A 25,397-nucleotide genomic window follows, 5' to 3' on the forward strand; every position below is an offset into this window, starting at 1 on the left:
AAAAGAAAGGAAACAAAGAGTAGGGATAAATGGTCGCTTTTCAGGATGGAGGAATGTCAGTAATGAGGTTTCTAGGGATCCGTGGTGGGTTAGCTTTGTTCAACATTTTCAAATGATATTTAAAAGGAGCTCAAAGTGAAATCTCAACATTTTCAGATGATACTAAATTATTCCAATAAGTTTAAATCAAAAGGTCATGGTGAGCATCTGCTGAAAGATCTTTAAAAAACTAAGTCAGTAGACAAAAAGTGGCACAAACTTCTAATCTAACAAGTGCCAAATAATGTGTATGGGGAAAAGACAACTTTGACTGTGCATATGTAGTGCTGGGTTCTAAATCAGTCGTTATAACTGAGAAAATAGACCTTGGAGTCACCGTAAATGTTTCTTTAAAACCATTGACTTAACTTTTTTGGTCACTGATGCAAATTAAGTGGTCAGACCCTCAGATATCAAATCTACTTTGAGGAGAGCACTTGTGATGCCTACCTGGCCAGCCTAAATTTTGCCTTTATACAACAATTCAGATATCCCCCAGTGGGTTCATCTACATGCCATACTTTACTGCATAGCAGACTAACTTTCTGTGCAGTATAAAGCATCGCCATCTATATGCGCTCAGCAATTAGGGTACAGTAGACTAAGTTAATATGCTGTTGGATAGTCCCATCAGATACAAGTAGTATTTGTCAGTGCAACAAATTACTGTGCTTAAATCTATGTGTAGGAAGATATGTAAGGATTAGTTCACCAAAGCAGACACAAAGGTAAGGTGCAATTTTCATCAGTCTAACTAATCAAGATTCAGAACCAAGGTAAAGAAGAATGAGCAATAGTGCTGCAGCACCAAATACTGGCCACTAATTGCTAAACTAAAGCCATTCCCCAAGTATATGCGAGAACTCAAAAACCAGTTAGTGAGTGATGAAAACATGCAGAAAAGAGGTGCAATAGTGATTAACTAATTGCAGCTGACTAAATCACCATGAATACAGAAAAGCACTAAAATCTTATTTTATTTACCAGTGCTATATTTTCAATAAGTGCAGTATTTTAGTCAAGCTTAGTTGCATGGTAAAAGCCGTTTAATGTTTTATGCCTTTTTGGAATATAATTCACTTAAGATGTGTTTCCTTTACCTCTGGGAATGGCAGGAATCTCTGTAGCCCAGGAAAATCACCATAAAATCAGTCAACCATTGTATGATGCATCTCCATGGTAACACTGTTCCTTTTAGCTGCATTGTCCTTTAAGCTTTTCTTTCCCTTTTTCCTGCCCTGTAGGTTAACCTGGACCTGACCTCCCTCCTTGACAGTGATGATAAAAAGTCAAAGAACAAAAGGGGAGTGCTACCAAAGCATGCTACAAACATAATGCGTTCCTGGCTCTTCCAGCATCTTATGGTGAGAAGTCAACAAGTGTGTGAGAGATTAACACTTTAACTCCCTCTCTTTCCATATACTTATTTGTGGGTACTCATTTAACATCGGGTCTTTATACAACTAAACATTTTATTCTGTGCTTCCTCTTTGATAGTTGTATTTTAAAAAAAAAAAACCCTTTAGGAGGGTCAGTAATTAAAGAAGAAAGTAAAGTTAATATATGACATGCAGAGAGGCTGCTTCTATGTGCCGTAATTACAGCAATGAATTGAGTCTGCTGGAATGTGGTAAGTACCATAATCCAGCAGACTTCAGCGTCACATCTATCAGCATCCCCATGCTGAAAAATGGCAGTGGGGATGCTTTAACTAAGTCTTGTTTGAGCTTCAGTTAAAGCACCCCTGCCACCATTTTTCAGCACAGGGATGCTGATACAAGTGACACTCTGGGTGCTTTAATTAAAGCAGCTCTAGGAGCCATTCTAAAGAGCCCCCCTCTTCCATACTCCTGGAGCCCATATAGTGCTATTTTTGTTTCTTGCATAAACTAGATACATACTAATAAAATCATTTAAAAAATTACTGACTTTATGCTTTTGTGCTATTTGACTTTTTTTTCTTATTTAAGTTGGGGGGTGTTTTGTTGTTTTTAGGTTTTTGGGGGTTTTTTTAGCTTAAAGTATCAAAATAGATTATTTGAATGCATTTCAGTTTCTAGTCAACAATATGTTAATTTATTTGCTCAGTGCTTTAGTACTTCAGTTGGAAAGATTGCACAGGCATTGTTTTTATTCCTGTTACCAAGAAGATTTGTACTGGTCCTGAGTTTTTTTGCAACACTGTCTTTCCCCCTAACCTAATAGAATACTTACTATCAATTAAAATTAAATATAAAAGATAATACAACGCATTACAAAGTAAAGGAATACTATAGAACTTGGATTCTTTAGCATAAAATTCCTCACCTCCTTTTTCTTCATTAAAATGAGAGCTTGTGAACTAGCATGGAGCATATATTGCCACAGCATATAGTTGTACTGGACCTGTTAGGTGCTCCAGCTATTTGCTTGGCTTCTATTTCAAGGAGTACTGCTTCTCTAGTCAGCTCTGTGGGACTGCTAATGAGCTCTAGCTGAGTGGAGAAGTGAAGCTTTTTGCAGTAAAAGCTATAGCCATCTGCTGAATCACTTGTCATTAATTTGGCAGCCCACTTCAAATTAAGCAGGTTGTGAACTATCCCAATATGGGTTCTACTGTATATAGATTATGGTAACTTCATGAGCAGAGGTAGGTGTGTTAGTCTGATAGCCTACAAGATACAATTCTACCCCTGCCATCTGTCTAAGTTGACTTCAGCAATGTTAATTCAGTCTTACTGGGAATCCCATGTATTTTATCTGACTGTTGATGCAGTCAAAACTATATTAAATAATAAGAACAAACAGGAAAAAGGGAAAATCAATCATTTTAATGATTCTAATTAACAGATTCCGATCATCTTTACAATGGAAATGAAAGACCATGTTGTGAAGCTATTTTTGTAGATACCAAGCGGTATGATATTCTCTTTGGGCCCATTAGATTTCTGACGGATCATCTGGAGAAAAGCGATATTCATGTGGCAATCTTGTACCTTCTGAAAGGCTTGGGTTCTCCTAGGGAGCAGATCTATCAGATGCAGTTTCCCAGGATTTTCCAAAGCTCCCATGTTAACCACACCATCCCACCCCACCCACCCCCCAGCCAAAGGCTCTGCACCATGGAGCAGATAAATTAGGTTCCCATTAATAACAGTGGATTTAGGATCAGGCCCTGTGCACAGGTTGGTTTTCAGTTTCTAACTTAAACTGGACTAAGGGTAAAGTTTTAAGATGGGAAAATTTTATGTTTGCACCTTCTTAAATCTGAAAATTGTTGAATGGATTTATTTAATCTTGAAAAACTAATAAAAATAAAAACTAATTTGGGGGCAGATCAGACTTGGAAGTTTTATAACATTCTGAGGTGCTAAGAACAAGGGACAGAACAGAAAGCATTTTGCTTCTTTACCTCCTTGTAGATAATTTTAGAGTTTTTTTGGCTGGAGAAAGGAAGCCAGTGAAGATGGAACAAAATAATAGGTTCTGTGGCTGGTCGTACCCCTTGGAGACCACAATGTGGAAGTAAAAGTGTTGCTCTGAAATGTCCTATTTTCCAGCTCATTTTTGCAACAAATGCAAGCAAACAGTAAGGTGTCTTACAGTTTAAGGCACCATGGGATCCAAGCCACAATCCTAAAACAAGTTTGGGATTTGGGATTAGAACCTTATCACATCTTACTTGTCAGTGCAGGTGGACCCCAGGATCATGATCCTGGGCTCCCCTTGCACCAAAAGTTAAAATACAGCTGCCAACAATCACCTGATTGTTGGTTGGGGCTGGGGACTGAACAGAGATCTAATGACTTGCATAGTTTTGACTCCATGCCAGCCCATAAGGATTTTGGGATTGGGCTGTCACAGCCCAATCCCAGGATCTCTGTGCAACTGGATTTTTTAAAATTCATGCGCTATCCAGTTGGATGGAACATAAAGTTTTGACTTCACCCCAAATCCCAGTGTACCGGGACCCTGGGACAGTTGTGGTCCAACCCATAGGGCTACTCTGTGCTGGAGCCTGACACTAAGATGAGTGTCAGGATCTGGCAACTGGCCACATATTCAATTTAAGGCGTGACACAAATGAGCCACAAAGTTATTATACATTAAATGTGGAATAATTTTGTGGCTTATTAACTGTATTATCATTCCTTAAATTGCCATTAACATGTGGCCGGGTTACTATTTTTTAAGGTGCAATTAACCTGTTAATGCATCTAAAATGTAATGTGTGTCAGGGGCCTAGGCCTTCTATGATTTCAGTAGTATCTTTAAATTAGTGCCTTCATTTATGGCATTTGTAGAAACTTCAGAAATAGTAATAGGAGCACTGGAAGATCCTAGGTTTGTAAGGATGTGTTTGTAATAGAAACCTATATCATGACCTTTCTAGATCCAGGAATCTCATCTCTGGCTACATATGCCTTAGGAATCTGTGTGCTTTTTGATATGGTAATTTGCAAAGCTCTTGTTGGAGGTCAGATTTTCGAAGTAATTTAGAAGCTAAAAAAAGCTGTTGGGCATCTCTTAGGTTTTTAAAAAATGATGGCGTACCCAAGATGTTGAAAATTTACTTAAAACTTCTGCCATCTCTTCTGACAGCTAAATAGTACTGAACATCTGGCCTTGTTCTTAATTTCACGGTTTTATTCTTCACAAAGAAGGACATTTTTTTTCAGTAGGAGCAGGAATAAAATTTTACTAATGTTGCCTTTCACATGTAGCTGTATTTCCTGGGGCACAAAGTGGAAATGGCTGTACTTCTTAGAATATAAAATACAGTATGTAAGGCATATTAGAGGCTATAGAAAAGTGAGGGATCTTTAACAAAAAGATTGTAAGGAAGTGCGCAACCCCTCAAGGGCTGGGGACCCAGCTGCAGGGTTTCAGTGCATAATAGTATGCCTGGCTGGAAGGCTTGGGGTCAGTTGGAAGTGGTGACCACCTAATGATGGTAGAGCCACAGGAAGAATTAAGAACTCCAGGAGGAGAGTATTAGGATGTGAGAAGCCTAGAACTAAATTTATCTCCCTTCTAGTGCCTAAAAGGGCTCTTGGTTTGATTTGTTGTGGATTCCAGGTTAGTTTTTTTTATGAAATACAAAGCAGGCCTGTGAAGCTGAGCATGGTGCTAACTTGCCTGTCACAGGCAGTAGAGTAAATGGCCTACTTACAGATGTGTCTCTTTGACAGTTTTATTAACACAATGTGAAACATGCTGAATTGGTAGAGAGAAATCTTAACTGTCTGTCAATAAGGAAAATGTTTGTGCCCTCGGTTCTCTTTTAGAGATGCTCCTTACGGTATGTTGATCAGTGATAACTGTTTATATGCCCATAACTTTAAACAAGTGTCTCTCAGCTGAAGCAAATGTCCATCTGACCATTCTTACCCCATGATAAGTGAAAGTTAAACTGGAACAACTTACCCATGAATGAAATGAGGCTAAGTTGCCCTTGTGCAATATCATGAGCTAGAAGATCAATTACCACCGTGCAGTTGCACGCCCCCTCCCCCACTTTTTTTTTCTCTTACTCTCAATTCATTAATAAATTAATTGATGGAGAATTCATATTTTAATAAGATTCTACCATAGTTAAGAATGGGAAAGGTTTTCACAGTAGAGAGAATTTCTCATACTAGTAATTTGATTCTTGTTAGTTCCACTTAGCACCACTTACTGCGTATGTCTACATGTGCTGACTTAAGGTGCATTAGCCATTTTTAAGGTGCATTAAGAGCATGGGACTACATGTGTTCACCCTTAATGCACCTTCAAAATTTTTTTTTTTTTTTGATTTTATTTTAAAGCTATTCATGCCTAAATGTGATACCTGCAAAAGCAGGTTTCAAATTTAGGTACAAATAACTAAAGAACTTTTAACACATATGTAGATGTGCTAAGGCACATTAATGCTGTGTATGTTGACTGACTTGAGACTAACTTTAGTCCCAAGCTGTTCCGCACACCGCATTAATGTGCCTTAGCCTGTGCACATATAGACGTGCTCTAAATTGACTTAATGCACATTAGGCAAATGTGGATTAAGTTTAGGCACATGTAAAAGTACATGTAGACATATGCACAGTGAACTAAATGTCCAGAAACTGAAAATACCTCTGATCTTCATTAAAATAGACTTTTATAACATTTGCACCTGTAAATCAAGTCTGCTTCTGCAAATCCCTATTAATTGATATTTGTTTGCTCAATCCAGCTCAATGTTACTTATTTTTCATATTCCTAATAGTACTAACTGAGCTATTATGTCCTCCTCCCCTTAATCACCATTTCTGCAAGATAAACGTGCTAATTTTCCTCAAACTCTCCTTGTATGGGTTGCATTCCAAATTATTGTGTGGCTTTGAAACCTTTCTAGTATCTGTTCATCCTTTTTAAAATGTGTATCCCAGAACTACAACCAGTGCCAAGTGAGTGGCATTGTCTTGCATCAAATACTTCTGTTGATGTAGCCCAGAACCAGAGTGGCTTTTTTGCACCTGCATCACATTGTTTGCTCATATTGAAACTGTCATCTACAAAAATCCCAGGATCCTTCATACCAGTGCTGCCACCCAACCAGTTATTATATGTTCTATATTTGTGCAGCTGATGATTCTTTGCTCAGTGTAGAAGCTTGCCTTTGTCTGCATTGTTTCATCCTGTTGTCTCTAGCTCAGCTTCCAATGTATTACAACCCTTCTGTGTTCTACCTCTATTGTTCAGCAGTTTGCAATCTTTCTTTTTTATGTCATAACCAGTCTTGCTCAGGAAGCTCTCTTCCTGGCATCCAAGTCATTGATAAACACATTGAATATCACTGGACTCAGGACAGACCCCTATAGGACTGTAACAGAGCCAGAAACTTACTTTAAGGTGGAGAGTATAACAGATAAGGTCCACAAGTAGAAGCAGGCAACTGAACCTGAGCTAGGTGCAGGTGAACAGGCACTTAGGGAGTGAAAGGGCCCCAAAAAACTATGTGGTAGATAGCTCCAGAATAGCTCAGGACAGCTCTGGGAAAGTAGGAAGGAAACAATTGCAGCTCAGCCAGGAGAGCATTAAGCTGCTCATTAGTAGGGCCTACTGTAAATTGCAGGCTCAGCTTGTGGTACAATGGCTCCTTTAAGCTTAGAGTTCCCCCCGTGCACACCCATGCTGCTGATTGGTGGAGGACCCCCATTGTCCCCACTGCTCATTCATGATGACTGGGAGGCAAAAACCATGGTTTTAAATATTTCATAGATTTCATAGACATCAGGGCTGGAAGGGACCTCGGGAGATCATCGAGTCCAGCCCCCTGCCCAAAGGGCAGGAAGTCAGCTGGGGTCATAGGATCCCAGCAAGATAAGCATCCAATTTACTCTTGAAGGTGCTCAGTGTAGGTGCTTGAACCACCTCCGCTGGCAGACTGTTCCAGACCTTGGGGGCTCGGACAGTAAAGAAATTCTTCCTTATGTCCAGCCTGAAACGGTCTTGCAGGAGTTTGTGACCGTTTGACCTCGTCATCCCTTGGGGCGCTCTGGTGAACAAACATTCCCCCAGATCCTGGTGGTCACCCCTGATAAACTTATAGGTGGCCATCAGATCACCCCTGAGCCTGCACTTTTCGAGGCTAAAGAGTCCCATGGATCTCAGCCTGTCATTGTAAGATCTGTTTTCCTGACCTCTGATCATGCGCGTGGCTCTCCTCTGGACTCTCTCAAGCTTCTCCACATCCTTTTTGAATTGTGGAGCCCAAAACTGGACGCAGTACTCCAGCTGCGGCCTCACCAAGGCCGAGTACAAGGGGAGAATGACGTCCCAGGATTTGCTTGAGAAGCATCTATGGATGCAAGCCAGCATTTTGGTCGCTTAATTAGCTGCAGCATCTCATTGCAGGCTCATGTTCATCTTGTGGTCAATGATGACCCCCAAGTCTCTTTCTTCTGTAGTGCTATCCAAAGTAGCACTGCTAAGCCTATAAGGAAGCTGCAGGTTTTTCCTCCCAAGGTGGAGAACCTTGCATTTTTCGGTGTTAAACACCATTAGGTTCCCATCTGCCCACTTGCTGAGCTTGTCCAGGTCAGCCTGGATCACCCGCCTATCTTCTGGCGTGGATGCTTTGCCCCAAAGTTTGGTGTCATCGGCGAACTTGGCCAGTCCACTCCTGACTCCAATGTCCACATCGTTAATGAAGATGTTGAACAGTATGGGTCCCAGGACAGAGCCTTGAGGGACCCCACTGGTCACAGGGCACCACGATGAGTGACTGCCATCAATTACAACCCTCTGGGTCCGACCACGGAGCCAATTTCCCAGCCAGCGGATCATGGTGGAGCCAAGGCCACAACTGGGCAGTTTGGCCAAGAGGTGATCATGGGATACCAGATCAAAAGCTTTTTTGAAGTCAAGATATATGACATCAATCTCTTCTCCCTTGTCCAGGTGATAGGTCACCTGGTCATAGAAGGAAATGAGATTGGTCAAACAAGACCTACCCGCAACAAACCCGTGCTGGCTATCCCTTAGAATGTTAGCCTGGGCCAGTCCCTCAAGGATGGCCTCCTTAATAAACTTTTCTAAGATCTTCCCCAGGATAGAAGTCAGGCTAATGGGCCTGTAGTTAGCTGGATCCACTCTCCTCCCTTTCTTGAAGATCGGCACCACATTGGCCTTCTTCCAGTCTTCGGGCACTATACCAGAGCGCCAGGAGTTTTTAAAGATCCGTGCCAGGGGCTGGGCTATGACGCTCACCAGCTCCTTGAGTACCCTGGGGTGCAGATTGTCAGGGCCGGCTGACTTGAAGGTATCCAGCTTCTCAAGGTGTTCCTTCACGAGGTCAGCATTGATGGAGGGTAGGGGATCCCCATCACTCGGATCTCCCTGTCCCATAGCAGGCATGGGCATCCCGTGGGACTGATGAAAGACTGATGCAAAGTACCTATTTAATAGGTTGGCTTTTTCCTGGGCGTCAGTTGCCAGTTGCCCCATGTGGTTTAGCAGGGGTCCAACATTGCCCTTGCTTTTCCTCCGGCTCCCCACATATCTGAAAAAGGACTTTTTGTTGTCCTTGATGCTTGAAGCTAGTTGGAGTTCAGTTGCAGCCTTGGCTTTCCTGGTTTGGTCCCTGCAGGACCGGACCAGCACAGAATAATCCTCCTTGGAGGTGAATCTCGTCCTCCATCCTTTGTAGGCTTTTCTTTTTAGCCGCAGGAGGTCCGCTAGGTCCCTGGAGAGCCAAGAGGGCTGCTGTGCCTTCTTTCTGCCTTTCCTCTGTGTTGGAATAGATTTAGCTTGAGCATTGAGGATCGCTTCTTTGAGAAGCAACCACTCTTCTTGAACTCCCATCTCCCTGGGGTCATGGTCCCTAAGGGCCTGACCAGAAAAGCCAACTTTGACAAGCTCAAGAGGCTTGTCGAAGTCAAGGACTTCTGTGTTGCTGACTGACTTGCCAGCTTTACGGCGGATGGTGAAGGTGATCAGCTCGTGGTCGCTGTCACCCAGCTTCCCATCGATCACTACATCGCCGATTAGGTCGTCCCCTGGAACCAGTACCAGGTCGAGCAGCGCTTTGCCTCTCGTTGGCCCATAGACTTCTTGAGTCAGGTAGAGGTCATCCATGCACGAGAGAAAGCTTTGCAACCGCTCGGATTTTGCTGAGTGATCTTCCCACGAGATGTCCGAGTAATTGAAGTCACCCATGACAACCAAGGTCCTGGAGCAAGCGGCCTCAGTCAGTTCCTGGGCGAACTCCTGGTCAAGCTCAGGACTTTGAGTGGGAGGTCTATAGTAGACTCCCACCGTTGTGTCCCCTGTGCTGTATTCCCCACGAATTTTTACCCAGAGGGTCTCTAGCTGTCCATGCTGGTCACTAACATCAGCTTGCAGGAACATGTAGCTTTCCTTCATATAGAGAGCTACACCCCCGCCCCTTTTGTCAACACGATCCCTCCTGTACAGGGTATAGCCCTGTATAACCATGGTCCAGTCATGGGTGGAGTCCCACCAGGTCTCCATTATCTCAATGACATCATAATTCTTTGCACTGAGCAGGAGGATGAGCTCCTCCTGCTTCTTGCCCAGGCTCGTGGCATTAGTGTACAGGCAGGCAAGTGTCCCCTTGGGGGCTCTTGCCTTGCCCCCAGATTGTGCCAGGGCTGGGGCAGGGGTGGGCTCCCTTAAGTGCCTTGGTCTGCTGGCTTTGCAAGGGTTGCTCAGTGGGCCAGCAGTGGCAGTAGTCCCCCCATCCCCCAGCGGGCTTAGTTTAAAGCCCGGTGGAGCAGGTCAGCCAGCCTGGCTGAGAAGAGCCTCCTCCCCAGGGGGGAGAGGTGGAGGCCATCAGCTCGCTGCCTCTCTCGCCAAAGAGCAGGCTGTGGTCATGGAAGCCAAAGCCTTCCCGATGACACCAGCTCCGCAGTCTTTGGTTCACTGCATGGATCCTCTTCTCCCTCCTCAGCCCATAGCCCGAGACTGGGAGGATCGATGAAAACACCACCTGAGCTCCCAGACCCCTAAGCCCCGCTACCAAATCCCTGTAGCACCTCATGACCTGGCTGGGGGTGCTCCAAGCCATGTCATTGGTGCCCACGTGAATAAGGAGCATGGGATAGTGGTCTGTGGGCCAGAGGAGCTCTGGGATCCTCTCCGCAATGTCTCGGATGCAGGCCCCCGGGAAACAGGAGACTTCCCGGGCTAAGGGGTCGGGGCGGCAGATTGCCCCCTCAGTCGCCCGCAGGATGGAGTGTCCCACAACAAACACCTTTTGTTTCATCATATGTTGTGGTTTTTGTCTCCCTGTCCCGTCAGCAGCAAGTAGAGGGAGGAAAACACTGTAGCATATTTAAAAGTATGGTTTTCACTTCCCAGCCCTCAGGAGCAAGTGGCAGGGTTGATGGGGCCCCTTCACCAATTAAAGTGGGGGGCATGCAAGGGGAACTCCAAGATTTAAAGGAGTCATTGTGCCATTAAGCTGTGCCTGCAATTTACACCAGGCCCTACTAATGAGCAGCTTAATGCTGCTCTCCTGGCTCAGCTGCAGTTGTTTCCCTCTATGTTCCTGGAGTTCTGCCCTCTTTAAGCTATCATTCAATAGTTTGCAGTCTTTCTGTTTTATGTGATAAGCAGTTGTGCCCATTAGGCCTAGGGAACACAAGCGTGGTTGGTCAGGGAAATACCTGATTAGAAGAGTAGTTCAGGCAATATAAACCTTGGATGCCTGGGGCAGAGATACCAGTGTTGCCCTGAGCTTTGCAGAGTGAGGAGCTCTTGCCAGCCTCAGATGTCGGGGAGCAAAACCTGCAGGCCTAGAAGTATTCCATGGGGCTAGGAGAAAACCAGTGAGAGGGGAGGGGGCTTCTGCAGCAGTATGATGACCCAGAGGGTCTTTGAGAACTTTATTTGAAGCAGATGGATGGCATTTCAGTTTTGGTTTAACTGGAGGATTTGATTGTGGCTGTAGGGATGGATTGGAAGCCATGTAGCAGGGTGCTTGGGGCACTCTGAGTTTCAAGCCCTGTAGAGGGGCAGAGGAAGGTGGGCTAGGGCCGAGAGGGCCAATACCAGACTGGAGCCAGGCAGGCCAGGGCTGAGAGGAGTTCTAGCCATGATGGGGCCTGGGGCCTAGATAATTCAATAGGGCCTCACCAGCCTGCCAGGCCCCCTGGACCTAGTAAGTGGACTGAGAGCAAGACCCATGAGACATGGGAGTGGGGGGTGCTGCAGGCCATGATTAATGCCCCTAAGGTGAGTTGGCTCTTGATGGTACAGAAAGTACTCTATTGGTTAACGAAATGTGGGTGCCAGTAGGGTGCAGAGTAGTAGCAGAATTTGGGTCCATTTCCAGAAGCAAAATGGGCCTGACAAGCAGGAAAAAACAGGCTAAATAGGGGCCCAGTAAGCATACCCAGACTCTGGGGAATCGCCTCCCAAGCAAAATGTACAATTTCCATCAAAGTGTGGAAGATGGAAGATAATGGAGACTGCCTTGAGGAGCTGAGTGGACAGGTAGTTTGGCCACTAGGAGGTGTTAGTCATCCTTGAGGGTGGGCACATCATGGCCATCCTTGGTGGCTGGTCCTGTAAAAGGGACCTCACTCGACCTCCTGTCATTCCAATATAGATACATTTATTATTACTCTTTGCTTGCTGTTGTTAAACCAAATGCCTATCCATCTTGAAGGGAGTTTGGTTAATCGTAAACTTTTATGTGGGGAAATGAGAATGTTAATTGCCTTGTCAAAGCCCACATATTCATTAAGGGTGGCTGAGCTGGAACACCTCTAGAGATTGCCTCATTTAAATTATTCCCATTGCCAACTGTTTGGGGTTTTTTCCCCCCTTACTATGAAATAGGTTGATACAACCTCATATATAATCATTCAGACTGAGGAATCAAAGGTGGCAAATCATTTGTCTGCTGCTTGCTACACAAACTGGTATGAGTAAATGACATATATGTGGCATCTGAGTTCAGGACATCCTTAGACTCTATTTGATCCATGGGGACTGCCCCTGTCTCCTGCACTCCATAGATTCATTCCTGACCACTCAAAAGCATAAAAGGCAATTATCCTAAAACCTCCATTTACATTTCTCTAGCTATTAGTTGCAATGGAACCTAACTCAGCTGTGTGGGGCTCTTACCTGAAACATTTATCTCTTTCCCCAGCTCTTATCTGTGTTATCTGTAGTAGGGTTGGAGTGTTATAGCCATGATAATCCTGGAAATATGAAAGAAGTAAAGTGGGTTTTTTGTGTTTCTGGGGGTTTTTTTCTGGGGAGGAGAGATGCTTGTCTAACATTCCTTTCATTGGTTCACTTTTAGCTAGGTTGGGCTAATTGTTCATTATCTGTTCTTTGTTTCATATCTTCCCCTGCATTCACCACAATACACCAAAATTCCATCAGTCTAGGTGGTTTTGGGGGCAATAGAGTGGTATTGGTCTAGGAATCTAATTTCCATATTTAGGTCCAACAAGAATTATTTGGATATGGTCTAAAATGTTTTCTTTTACTCTGGAGTAGGCACGTCCACATGTTCATTAATTTGCCTTAAATACTGCACATTTAGTTTAGTACTTCCTTAATAAGGTACTTACTAAATGCACAGTACATAGGTTTACTACATATTAGCACGGGCAAAATGTTATTTAGTGATGCTTACTGTTATTAGGCATTAGCCTAATAACATTGCACAGTAGGCTATTAGCACAGTTTTTGCCATGACACATTACTGCACAGTGTTATTAGACTAGCACAGTTAGCATCACATGCATATGAGCCCAGTAGGCATAAGCCCAGGTCCACGATGTATTTCTCATCTTTTGGACCTCGGGTCTCCTAAATATTTCCCTCACTTCATCAGTTATCCAGAATGGTAAGAAAAATCAGATGGGACAAAGCTATAACAATTCTTATAGTTGCTTGCTGGTTCAGTGACCTCTAACACCCAGTGCAACTTCCAGTTCCTTCCCAGATATACAAACATAAAATCACAAAACTTGCATTTCTACACATGACAGCACAACAGTTAATTGGCTATGTATGATGGCTAAATATTGATTGGCCAAATATACATGACATTTTGCTACACAACAGAAAACTGTCTTCAAGAAAAATCTACTAGGAAGAGAAAAGAATCTCCCTCTGAGCCTCTCTGTGCAATCTTAACCATTGGAAGCTCCTATTCCCAAAATTTTGGAGCAGATGGTCCCTCTCCATCAGGTCTGATGTCTATTTGCTTGCAGTTTCAGTATGCCAAGCACTATTTGATTATATTCTGCGTCTTCTCGGGCTACTGTTTCTAAACTCTTAAAAGGGTTGTTTCATACTTATTCCTAGTCAGGGATCTACTTCCTTTGTGTGATCTTAGTATTCATGGAGCCTGCTTCTTCCTTTTGAGGGGCCTTTGCTAGCCAAAGGATGTTGAGTTTGTGATGCTGTGTTTAAAAAAGACTTCCTAGCTGCCTCTGGGAAACATGCCTCTACATCTCAAACTGGTTTGGTACAGTGGGATGAGCCTGACAGCTTCAAGGCAAAATACCATTTAGACATGAAGTAAAATATAATTCTGTCCTAGGATATTCCTTGGACATTGGTCGCTTGCAGTTTTTCTCTTCCAACTACATCAGAATATCTTGTTCTTGAACTTCCAATCCTTTAGCAACTACCAGCCATCTTGGATCCATTTTTATCGTTTAATCTATCTACCCATTGGACTTACTATCTGAGTTGGTTGAAACCTGTTTGTTGAAGTTCAGTGCCCAATTTTGCTATTCTCATGCCTTCTCTTCCTTTAGTTCATGAATTTCATCATCTCAAAATCACTTCTTCCCAAGTTTCCAATTAACTTCATGACTGCTGCTAGTTCTTTTGTACCAGTCGGATCAAGACCCAAGATGGTTCACCCTCCTGTAGTTGTATTCTCAGCTTTCTGAAACAGATGTGTCACATTCAGATACAGCAAGCCATGTTGTCCAGCAGTTTTTAAAATGTACCAGTCTTTTGACCAATATTAAGGAAGTTAAAATTCCACATTACAACTATCTTTCAAGTTTTAGGTTGTCTTATCTCCTTCAAGAATGCCTTATCCATCTCTTCCTGATTTGGTGGTCTGCAGTACTCTCCCCATAATATCACTAATGTTCTATTTCCCCTTATCTTCACCTGGGAACACTAAAAAAAAAATATTGTTTTTGTCCTCTTGGACCTGTGAAGAATAATTTCTTGAGCTTGTCCAGGTCCTTTTTTCTCTGTAATATGGTTTCCTTTCTTTTCTACCAAAATAACACTCTTCTCAATGTCTTTTACCCCTTAGTTTTAACCACTTTATGGCTGGTAGATTTTCTTTGCTATGTCCTATAAGACCTATTTTAAAGTTCCCCTTACCTAATTAGCCAGGCTTTGTCAGAGGGATTCCAAATGTCCCCTTCAGAGAAGGGTACGAAAAATAGCAAACCAGGGACCTGCACTGAACAATAGTTTTTTCCTACATTTACACACCTTGGTTTATACTCGTTAACATTCATTCTACCTCTGTCCCTCTTTCTGTTTCACCCATTTCTCCTCCCATCTCAAGCTCTGCCTCTGTTTTACTTTTTGCTTCATTAGCATGGAATTGCCTATGCATTTCATTCATTTACATGTCTTTTTGCTATAAGTGCATCTCTAAGACTTTGACTTCTATTCTTCGGTCAACAGGGGGACTTTGACCAAAATGTGGAAGCTTCTAGAGTCTTCTTCAACAATCACCATTCAACTTACATATGTTCATTTCAGATTCTGTTACCAACTGCATGTTTTTTTTCACATTCCAATCTGTTTTTCTGTCCCACATTGTACCATCTTCCACGTTCCTAAAACTTTACCTCATTCACAGCATGCAGACTCACACAGATTCACTTGCTGCTTTTTCCTCAGGAAATGGTTGACACAGTTAAGATGGTTACTTAGCATAAGCAAATGGCTGGCTTAGATATTATTCTGCCTTATGGTTAGCAGCTTTTTCTAGGCCACAGCTTAAAGCCTTGTTCCAGCTGCAGATTCAATGCTCCCTGAAAATCCAAATATTGTCACCCTAACAACTACAATACCATAGCAATGTGTTTCCCCCAGTATAGCATGCCACTCTGGCAAAGTAGCTGCTAGAAATAACTGTGTGCTGTATATGCAGAGTAGTTAGTACTTCCAAAAGGAAGTACTTAATCATGTCACAATAACAACATTACCATAGTGATGCATGTAGATGTGCCTATAGAGATCACCCTGCCTGTCTCACGTAGATAGCAGAGGGGCACTGTAGAAAGGTGGTGTCATGTATGTAGAGTTGCAGGTTAATGAGCCTCGCATTTTATATTCCTTGTTATTCAGTTCAGTGATGATGATGTTTGTATTGATGTGGGTATATGGAAGTTACTTGGCTCCATTACAAGACAGAGCTTAGATGAGGTTGGTGGTGGTTAGTTTGTTGATTGAGAAATGTTGTTTGAGTTTGGGGGGCTGACTGTAAGCCAGGACAGTTTTGTTCCCCAGGGTTACCTTGAGAGGGCTTTCTCTTCTGTGGTGGTGTCAGATGACAGAAAGGCAGGGAGGTATAGAGAAACTGACTTATCTGCACATCAAAGAGCAGCTCACACAAAGGGACTCTCATGGACCCAGAGGAACATACATTCACCTTCATATTCCTCTTTGCAAAATGAAGTTTATTTACTACTTAAGGGGACTTTTACAATCTTTGATTTTCCCCTCAGCCTGAAGAAAGGCACATGACCAAAAGCTTGCAAAAAAAATTGTTGTTGTTGTTGCTATTTTCTGTTGGTCTAATAAAAGCTATCACCTCTGAACCAAGAGTTTTAGACTTTTGTATTCCTCTTGGTCACAGGCCAATACAGCTACAAAACAGATCCCTGAAATAATGGAAACAAAAGCACTTTTCTCATCAAGAATAATGATGGCTTGCAATCCATCCTATAGCTTGTATCCCATTTTCATGGGGGATGTTGGTGTACAGAGATGTGGCATCTCTGATGGCTAATATGGTGCTTGCCAGAAGCTTCCTGATGAAGTCCAATTTCTTTAGGAAATCTGTGGTGTTTTACAAGATATCCAGAAATTCCCTTCATGGTGCTGTCAATGTCAGAGAGAACAGGCTGTTCTGGGTTGTTAGGTTTGTGGATTTTCAGTAACAATGGCTGACCTAGGTCCTGGGAAATGGAAGTAGTAATCCTCTCCTGCTCCTCCTCTCCTGTGTTTCTAGACAGAGATCTTTTAAGACACATCCACATATGCAGACATGTGCGCTTCCAGCAGCTCAAACAGAAGTGGTGCAAATTTGAGCTGGGGCTTTTTGCCTCTGTGCACATGCCCAGACATGTGCTTTGGTAGGTGCAAGTTGTGTCACTTGGGACAAAAATAACCCTGCTTGGCTTCTCCTGGATCTGTGGCCAGGGGGAACTAGAGCCAGTTTAAAAAGCTGCCCTGTCCTGGCCCCATCAATACAAAAAGCTGCACTGGCAAGTAGCTCAGGGCTACTGGCTCCTGGGGGAGGAGCCTCTGGGAGGAAGTTGGCCATGCTCCTACCTGTCCCCGGCTGCTGCTAGCTTGGTCTCAGGAGCTTCTGGGGAGAAAATGGCCAGACCCCTTCCTGCCTCTGGCTACTGCTAGCTACTGGCTTATTCTCAGAGTGTTTGGGGGTAAATTGGCCACATCCACATCTGCCTTGGACTGCTGTTGCTGCCCCCTATGGGGGGGGTCCTCTGCTGCATGCTGCACACCACTGCCCCCCTGGGGGGCACCCCACTGCACTGCACCCCACAAAGCAGCCCAGCTTCTGCACTCCTATTCCAGCCTGCTGCCAAGCCATGGTTGGGGAACAGCTCGGGGAAGAAGCCTGCATTGCCTGTGGTCCCCTCCCCCACCACCACTGCTAGAGCCTAAAGGTGCCTTACTTGCTTCAGCTGCCTTGGAAGGCCATCCCCCCACTTCACCTTCACTTTCACGTGAAGCATACCCTGAGTGGCTGAACTATAAAGCTGCTACCATCACTGCTGCTGCTGTCCGTTCTGTCATCTCAGGAGAGAGGGAAATTCCCTGCTACACCACCTTGCACCACTCAACACCACACCTGCACTGGATTACTCCCTAATTGACTGATTGCTGCTGCCCTCCCCCACAGCTGCCTCACTGCGTCTGGTTCTGCTTTGTTTCCTTGCCTCTACTGCCAAATGTCTGGCTGGAGGCCTGCGGGGCTCCTGGGCTGATCTGCAAGAAACAAAGCCCCTCCACTGCTCCAGTCACCTTTACATCTGCCTCAGTAGCTTCCCTGTGTGTTTTTGCTTTTCTGTAGTAAGTCCTGTGGTCCATGCCCCCCTGCCCTGGTGTTTGTGATGTGGCTGAGTAAGCCAGCTTGAGTCTCCCCAGTCCTTGTTTCTGTTTTCCCCTCCCCCACATTCTCCAAGCACACCCCCCCGAGTCTTTTTTCTTGTGTGGCTGTAGCTTAGTGAGCTTCAGTTCCTGTCCTGCCGCACCCCGTTTCCCCCACAACTCCAACCTGCCCTATTAGATTCACCAGCACCACTGTATATTTTGGTTTCCTTTATTGTTTTCCCCTCCCTCATGTGAATCAATGGCAACACAGGAACCTTATCAGGGGGCATCATCCAGCCCCCCTTTGAGCTCAGGGGATCCCGAATCCCAAACCAAGTTTGGAAGGGTCCTGGGGTGGACAGCAGAAACCAAGGGTTTGAACTATGAGGGTGCTGGCAGGGGAAGGCAAGGGGTGCAAAAGCTGCAATTCTTGGCTCTATAGGTGGGCCTGCAATGTCATAGACATCCTCTATACTTATGGGAGTGTGCTGTGCAAGCTAGTGAGCCCCACACTGGGCATTGAGATGCACAAGGACTCTGCTGAACCATCCTCTCCCCCTGCCTCCTGCAGCCATGAGATCATTTAAGATTGTGACCCTCAATGTCCATGGCTGCAGGAAGGGTCTCTGGAGATTCTGGGTGGTCTCCTTCCTTCAGGAGGGGGTGTACCCCATGACATTCTTACAGGAGATCCTAACAACTCTGGCCAATGAGCCTAATTGGCAACTGAAGTGGGGAGGCAGGATCTTTTTAGTTGCCTCTCAGCCACCTCTTGCAGGGTGGCCACCCTGTTCTCTCCAGACCTGCAGCCAAAGATTCTCCAGGACATTGAGGTGGTGCCAGGACACTCGCTGCACCTCCAGTTTCCAAGTGCAGGGCTGGGTCCTGAACCTTTTGAACATGTATACACCTGCAAAAGACCCGGAGTTGGAGGATTTTTTTCTGCCACATGGCCACTTACATCAGCACCCTCAACCCTCATGAATGTCTGGTCCTTGGTGGGGACTATAATGTCACCCTAGACGTACAAGACCAGTTGTGCAGGGAGCAGAACCAGGCCACTGTGAGCATCCTCAGGCAGATCCTGAGCCTCCTCTTGAGGGAGGGTGGCCAGGGCTTGGGTTTGCCTCCATAACCAGGTCTTGATATTCCACCTTCAGGCCCTACAGCAACTGCTATTCTGAGTTGGTAGCCATGCGGCATGAGGCCACCTGGGGTACGCCTTCCTCCATCACTTTTGGGGGCTCTGAGATGACTGGCAGCTCCTTGGCCTGTGAGGCTTCTCCCTGCAGGACCTGCGAGGGCTGCCAGAGGTCTTCCAGGATCTCCTCTGGGCCTGGAGGCTGGTCTCCACCTCCAGGTCCCCTGAAACACTAACCCAGGGTGCTAACCCTCTCATCAAGCTCCTCCTCTGGAACCCACAGCTGGAGGTGCCAACGGCAGAGGCGCACAGGTTGCGACAGGTTGATCCTGGCTGGTGTCACCTGTATTGGAAACATCCTGGACTATGATAGGCAGGAGTGGGTGGACCCCGCTGCACTGGCCCAGTGCATGGGTCTACATATGACATGACTGGTTGTCTGGTCCAGGAGGTGAAATCTGCCCTATCTTGTGATGCCCTTGCCCTTGTTGTCCAGATCCTGTGCTGTGGTGGTCCCTGCCCCCCCCCCCCCATGTTCTCTGGCCCACCAGAGTTTATTGTGGGGACAACACCTCACCCGGCCTCACAGCACTCCCCGCTCCACCACTGGAAGGCACCAGACTGGAAGGCACCAGACCAATCTGCTTTTGCACCGTCCATTGCCACATCATCTACATGCTTGTGTGCTGCACAATCCATCATGCCACCTTTGCATCCTGCCCAGACACCAAGTGGCAGGACCTACTGTGCAAGGGCATAGCTAGAACACCCCAGTGGCTGAGTCTGTACTCCACCCTCAACCCATGAGCCATTTGGGAACCTCAGCTGGCAGCTCCTCCATGGAGCCATTGCCATGGTGAGTTTCACAGACACTGTCAGGAGGTCAGCCACCTCCAATTGGCCAGGAGGTAGGCCATCTCCAGCTGCGTCCCAGGTCCCAGCTCTGAGCAGGCTCCTCTCCCTAGGTCCTGTCACTTGCCTCCCTAGCAGGAATTCTGGTGTTCCCTATTTGAAAGCTGAAAAAACCCTGACAAAAAAGTGCCAAAGTCACTCTGTAAAATACCCCAAAATCCATGATCCTCCACAATTAAAACAAAAGACTTCTATATATGTAGCGAGAGAAAGACAGAGACACAGCTATCAGCTGGACAGTGTTTTATTGATATATCTATAGTGTTAAAGCAATTTGGAAGCCTGCCATTGTCTCTATCATCATAATAAAATGAATTTTAATTATCTATATGTTTTGTTGTTTGTCTTTGGTTTTCTTATCATAGAGCAGCTAGAGCTCCCACTGACCCATTCACTAACCAGGATGTGGGAACAGCTACCCCTGCAGCCACAGCTCCTGCCAGCAAGTCTCATCCTGTCTTGCAGCTGGGCATGCAGGATGTGTGCTGGGGGTATGTGGGGTTTGCAGGTTGGGGGTGGGGGCATGTGGGTGGCTCTGGAGGGATGTGGGGGGCTGCAGGGTATGCGGGTAGGTGTGGGTGGATTGTGGGAGGACTGTAGGGGTGGGGCTGCTCAGGTCCCCTGCCCCCTGCAGGACCAGCCCCCCCCACAGCTCACGAACTGTCTCCCAACAGGGTCCACAGCCACTCCACAAGGGCTGCAGCCCATCCAACAAGGGCTACATGCCCCTTCAGGGGCTACCACCCCCCTGCAGGGCCAACATGCCCCCCACCCAGCCCCCACTTGCTCTCCCCCAATGGCAGCCCCCCCTTTACCTCCTTCTTACCATCATGGAGCCTGGGTCCAGCTCCCCATGGCTGGCACACTGCCTGCCTTGCAGGGGCAAGCAGTGTGCTTTAGCACTGGAGTGAGGGCTGGCCATAGAGATGCTCTGGCTGGTTGCCAGAGCAGTTCTGTGGAGGATCTGAGCCCCTGTTGCCTCAGGACATGGTCAGGGTTCATGCCATGCCCTGCTTTTTTCACCTGGGTTATTGTTTGACCCCTGGATATCCAGGGATCTAATTTTGCCCCTGTGCTGCTAATTTGCAGTGCAGGGAACATTTTTTGTTCCCACATATGCCTCTTGCAGCATCTCAAAGGGCTTTGAGAAGCTGCAAGAGGCATGTGCATGCTCTTCTGGATGTGCTCTATGAGTTTATGTAGCTACTTCTCATATTGTGCTGTGTGGTATTCTGTCAGGAGTTTGTAAAACTCTATGTTGGAAAAGTATCTCTCAACTTCTCATACATATACTGTTTAACCATGACAGCAGTGGCCCCTCCCTTCCCTCCTCCCCCTTATCAGCCTAGGCTTGAAGTGGGATAGGAGTGGCTCTGGAGCTCCCTCCACCTGTAGGGAAGCCAGAGACAGTAGCAACAGCAGGCAGGGAGGGAAGAATGGGAAGGGAGGAAGGGTACATGCCTGCATATCTTCATTAACAATCTCAAAGATGGGATGGATTTCACCTCAGCAAGTTCACGGAACAGCAAGCTGCGGAGTGTAGTCGGTATACTGGAGAGTAGGGCTAGGATTCAGAATGACATAGCTAAATTGGAGGATTGCACCCAAAGAAATCTCATGAGGTTCAATAAGGACAAGTGCAAAATTCTGCACTTAGGACAGAACAATCCCATGTGCTGCTGCAGCCTGTTAACTGACTGTCTAAGCAGAAGTTCTGCAAGAAAGAACCTGGAGGGTACAGTGGACAATAAGATAGACATGAGCCAGCAGTATGCTTTTGTTGCCAATAAGGCTAACAGCATACTGGGCTGCATTAGTAGGAGCGCTGCCAGCAGGGAAGTAAGTGTTCTGTTCTGCACTGGCGAGGCCACATATGGATTACTGTATCCAGTTTCCACACCCCGTCCCCCACCTCCCTCCATTATAGAAAGGATGTGGACAAGTTGGAGAAAGTCCAGTGGACAGCAACAAAAATGCCTGAGGGGCTGGGACACTGGAAGAGAGCCTGAGGGAACTGGGTTTATTTAGTCTGGAGAAGAGAAAACTGAGAGGGAATTTGACAGCAGTCTTTAACTACCTGAAGAGGGGGTTACAAAGAGGATGGAACTACTCTGTTTTCAGTGGTGGCAGATAACATAGAAAGGACCAACAGTCTGAAGTGGCAGCAAGGGAGGTTTAGGTTGGAAAAACTTTCTCACTAGGAGAGTGGTGAAGCACTGGAACAGGTTACCTAGAGAAGATGTGGAATCTGCATGCTTGGAGGCTTTTAAGGCCTAGCTTGATGGAGTCATAGCTGGAACGATCCAGTTGGGGATGGTCCTGCTTTCAGCAGCAGGTTGGACTAGATGACCTCCTGAGGTCCCCTTCCAACTCTGATTTTCTATAATTCTATGATACTCAGTGACTACTTTGTTTTGCTTTGAAAAATGAAGCAAAAATAGCCCCAGAATGGAAAGAAAATATTACTAGACAATCAAAAAATGACTATAAACAAAGAAATCAAATGACTGTTATCATGGTAGGGAAATAGCATTGCTATAGAACTTTTGACAATTTGGAATGAGCTCAGAATGACAGTTCTGGGCATTTCATTTAATGAAGAAAATGAAGAGAAACCATGGGTGAATGAGGAACAAAATGTAAAGGGACAAAAATGCAAGTCATATGTGAAAGTGCATTTACATACCTGGGAACCTATTACACGTATAGAGTCAGTGTGCAAGTTTTGTTTTTATCAGACTTTAATACAATGGGCTGTCAGATGCTGCTAAACTGATTTCATAACATAGCAGGAGTAGAAGGCCCAACAGTGCAGTAGCTGCAGCCTTTCCTCCCCAGCATAACTCAGAGATTGCTGATGGAAAACTCTTCATCCTTTCAGAAAATCCTCACCCGAAAGTCCCTGCAAGGATCCACATTGTCTTCACTACTCTGCAATATGTATTTATGAGATGCCTCTGGGAGGCAAAGTTAGGCAATGTAGTTACAAGATTATCTTGAAAACACTTAACAACGTACCCACATGATTCTAAACTGTTGCAGTCAATCCACCACTAAATGGCAAGATGTCTGCAAGCGATCAGCTTTAGCATGATGATTAGCTAGGTCAATCTGAATGGAAGTAAATACAAAGGGATAGTGAATAGGACAAAGACATATTCTGAAGAACTGCTAGGACCCTACCCCCACAATCTACCATATTTACCATAATCCATGATGACCCTGAATTTTAGAAAAATGTAAAAATGTGTTCTAAATTTTTCAGTATAGAATCTAATTATTGGTGGGCAGCCTTAATTCCTGCCCCCTACTGCTGCAGCAGGGAAAGCAGAGGCAGAGGGGGAGGCATTGGGGGGGTGTTTTGGGGAAAGGGGCAATACATGGAGAGATGGAGGGAGATGGGCAGTGGGGAAGGTGGGGAGGGGTCAAGCACCTTGTCCTTTGCTACTTGCTCCCCTTGTGCCTGCCTGCTTGCAGCATCTTTTAGTCTCCCTCCCCCTGCTTCCCTGTACAGCAGGCTCCATTCCTTCTCCAGCCTAGGTCATGGAGCATGGACCCAGTCTGGCTTGGTAGCTATTACTGCTACTGAGCTGAGGTGGGACCATGCTCTGTGCCCCAGACTGGTACAGGTAGAGTACCTTTTGGTGCAGGATTAAGGGTAAGCAGTAGGAGGGGGGAGGCAAGCACAGGGGAAGAGGCAGTAGGGGTGGAGGGACAAGTCTGCACTGGGGAGAGATGGGCACAAAGGTGGCAGTGGGGCAGACAGTGGGGCTGGCAGCAGCTTTGGCTCTGGCTCCTGCCCCAACCCTGGGTTGGGGTCAAAGCCAGAGCCAGAGCAGGTGCTTGCCCTCCTCCCCCCGCCCCCCATCTTGTACTTCATTCCAAAACTAGGGGATTTCCTCTCCCCACCCCCCATGTTAAATGGAGCGGGGGAAAGCTCATCTTGGAATCAAGTAAATGTGGTATGGATTTTCTTTTGTCTCAGATTTATTACTTTGTCCTTTTTATGCTTCAGTGATATGAACATGTCAGGGTGTGTGTGTTACTTTGACACTCTCCTGTTGTGGTGATGGAAAGCAAATCTCTTCTGGGATGAGGTAGAAAAATAAGACACAGTCCCTCCAAGGGGGGTGCCTGGTTTGCTTGGAGACCTTTAAGGAAATGCTTCTGAATATGTAGGTGATAAAAGGGTCTCTGAGAAACCTCTGGGACTGCTGCCACTGGGAATAACAGGCAGCCCATTATTTGCAACATCTCCAGGCAGATATATAACCAGTTCAGAACATCTGGAGCAGAGAGGGGAGTCTGTTGCTTCCATGATGACTCCACTTACCTCTGCGAGGAGACAATGCTCAGGAGAGACCAGCTGAAGCAAAAAAAAGCACATGAGCAGGACCAGGCATGCATGAGGACCAGCTGTGCCTGTGTCCCAGAGATGGAGGCACCCAGGACTGTCTAGGCCAGCAGCAGAGTCAGGAGGACTTGGAGGCTGTGACAAGGACCAGGGGTGATCCTGGAAAGAAGGGATGTGGGAAGATGTGAATTTTCCTTTTCAAAGGGAAACCCGGGGTTTCCTCATTTTCAAACAGCTCTCTGCCTGCCAGCAGAGTTTCAGACTGCAAGAGCTAGGGTGTGGGCTTGGGGGACTGTTTCAGGCCAGAGGTGGGGGGGTGCCCCCCAATACCTGCCCCACCCCTGTGAGCAAGGGGTCAGGCCACACAACTCCCTGATGCTCCAGAAGGGCCCCCCCGCCTTTTTCCCCTACTGGAGGGTCAGGTACTGCCTCTGCCTCCCCTGCCCTAGTGTAGACCCAGCACCCAGACAGCTTCCCTCAGCACCAGCAGGCACCTGCTCCCTCTCACATCCATCCCCTCCACACACCTCTGCCCCACCACACCTTCCTCCCCCCACACAGGACAGTCCCTATGCCCTGGCCCTCCATCCCTCACCTCCCTCAGACTTAGCTATATCCAGCTGCTGGGCTGCTCTCACCCCCCCTGCCTGGCTACATGCTAGCCATGTGTGTGCACCTTGTCTCCAATTGCCCTCCCTTCAGCCCCAAGCAGTTCCTTGCTAGGGCAAGCTGGGAAGTATTGGGAAAAGCTTTGAAACTGAGCTGACCAAAATCCTGGACATTTGATCATATTTAAAAAAATAGAACTAGGACCAAAATCGGAGGATCTAACAAAATTACGTGTTTGAGAAAACCTTACTGACACCCACTCCCCACTTCCCACCTCCCCTGCAAACCCCATATCCCTCCTGCATCTCATACCCTGTGTGCCCAACTGCCAGACAGGATGGGTCCTGCTGGTTGAAGCTGTGGCTGCATGGCCAGCTGTCCCCACATCCTGGTTAGCAAAGGGGGTGCTCTGATTTTCTATGATTAAAAAAAACCAAGAGCAAATTTCAAAGTATATAGATATTTAGAATGTATTTTATTATGATGATAAAGGTACTTGTGGGCTTCCAGATTTCTTTA

At 46.0% G+C, this 25,397-nt stretch overlaps 1 protein-coding gene across 9 annotated transcripts in view; it reads left to right on the top strand.

The window, feature by feature from the left end:
* The window catches only part of PKNOX2 (PBX/knotted 1 homeobox 2), an 827,020-nt gene that overhangs the window by 783,234 nt on the left and 18,389 nt on the right, over positions 1–25,397 (top strand). For all 9 annotated transcript variants that reach the window (XM_090027048.1, XM_090027051.1, XM_090027055.1 and 6 more), the window contains one exon: positions 1,284–1,403. In XM_090027048.1, the coding sequence (XP_089883174.1) occupies positions 1,284–1,403 (120 nt within the window). The remainder of the gene's footprint in view (positions 1–1,283; positions 1,404–25,397) is intronic.

The sequence above is a fragment of the Crocodylus siamensis genome, chromosome 14 (genome assembly GCF_052110815.1).
Source record: "Crocodylus siamensis isolate JL-2025a chromosome 14, ASM5211081v1, whole genome shotgun sequence".
Lineage (NCBI taxonomy): Eukaryota > Metazoa > Chordata > Crocodylia > Crocodylidae > Crocodylus > Crocodylus siamensis.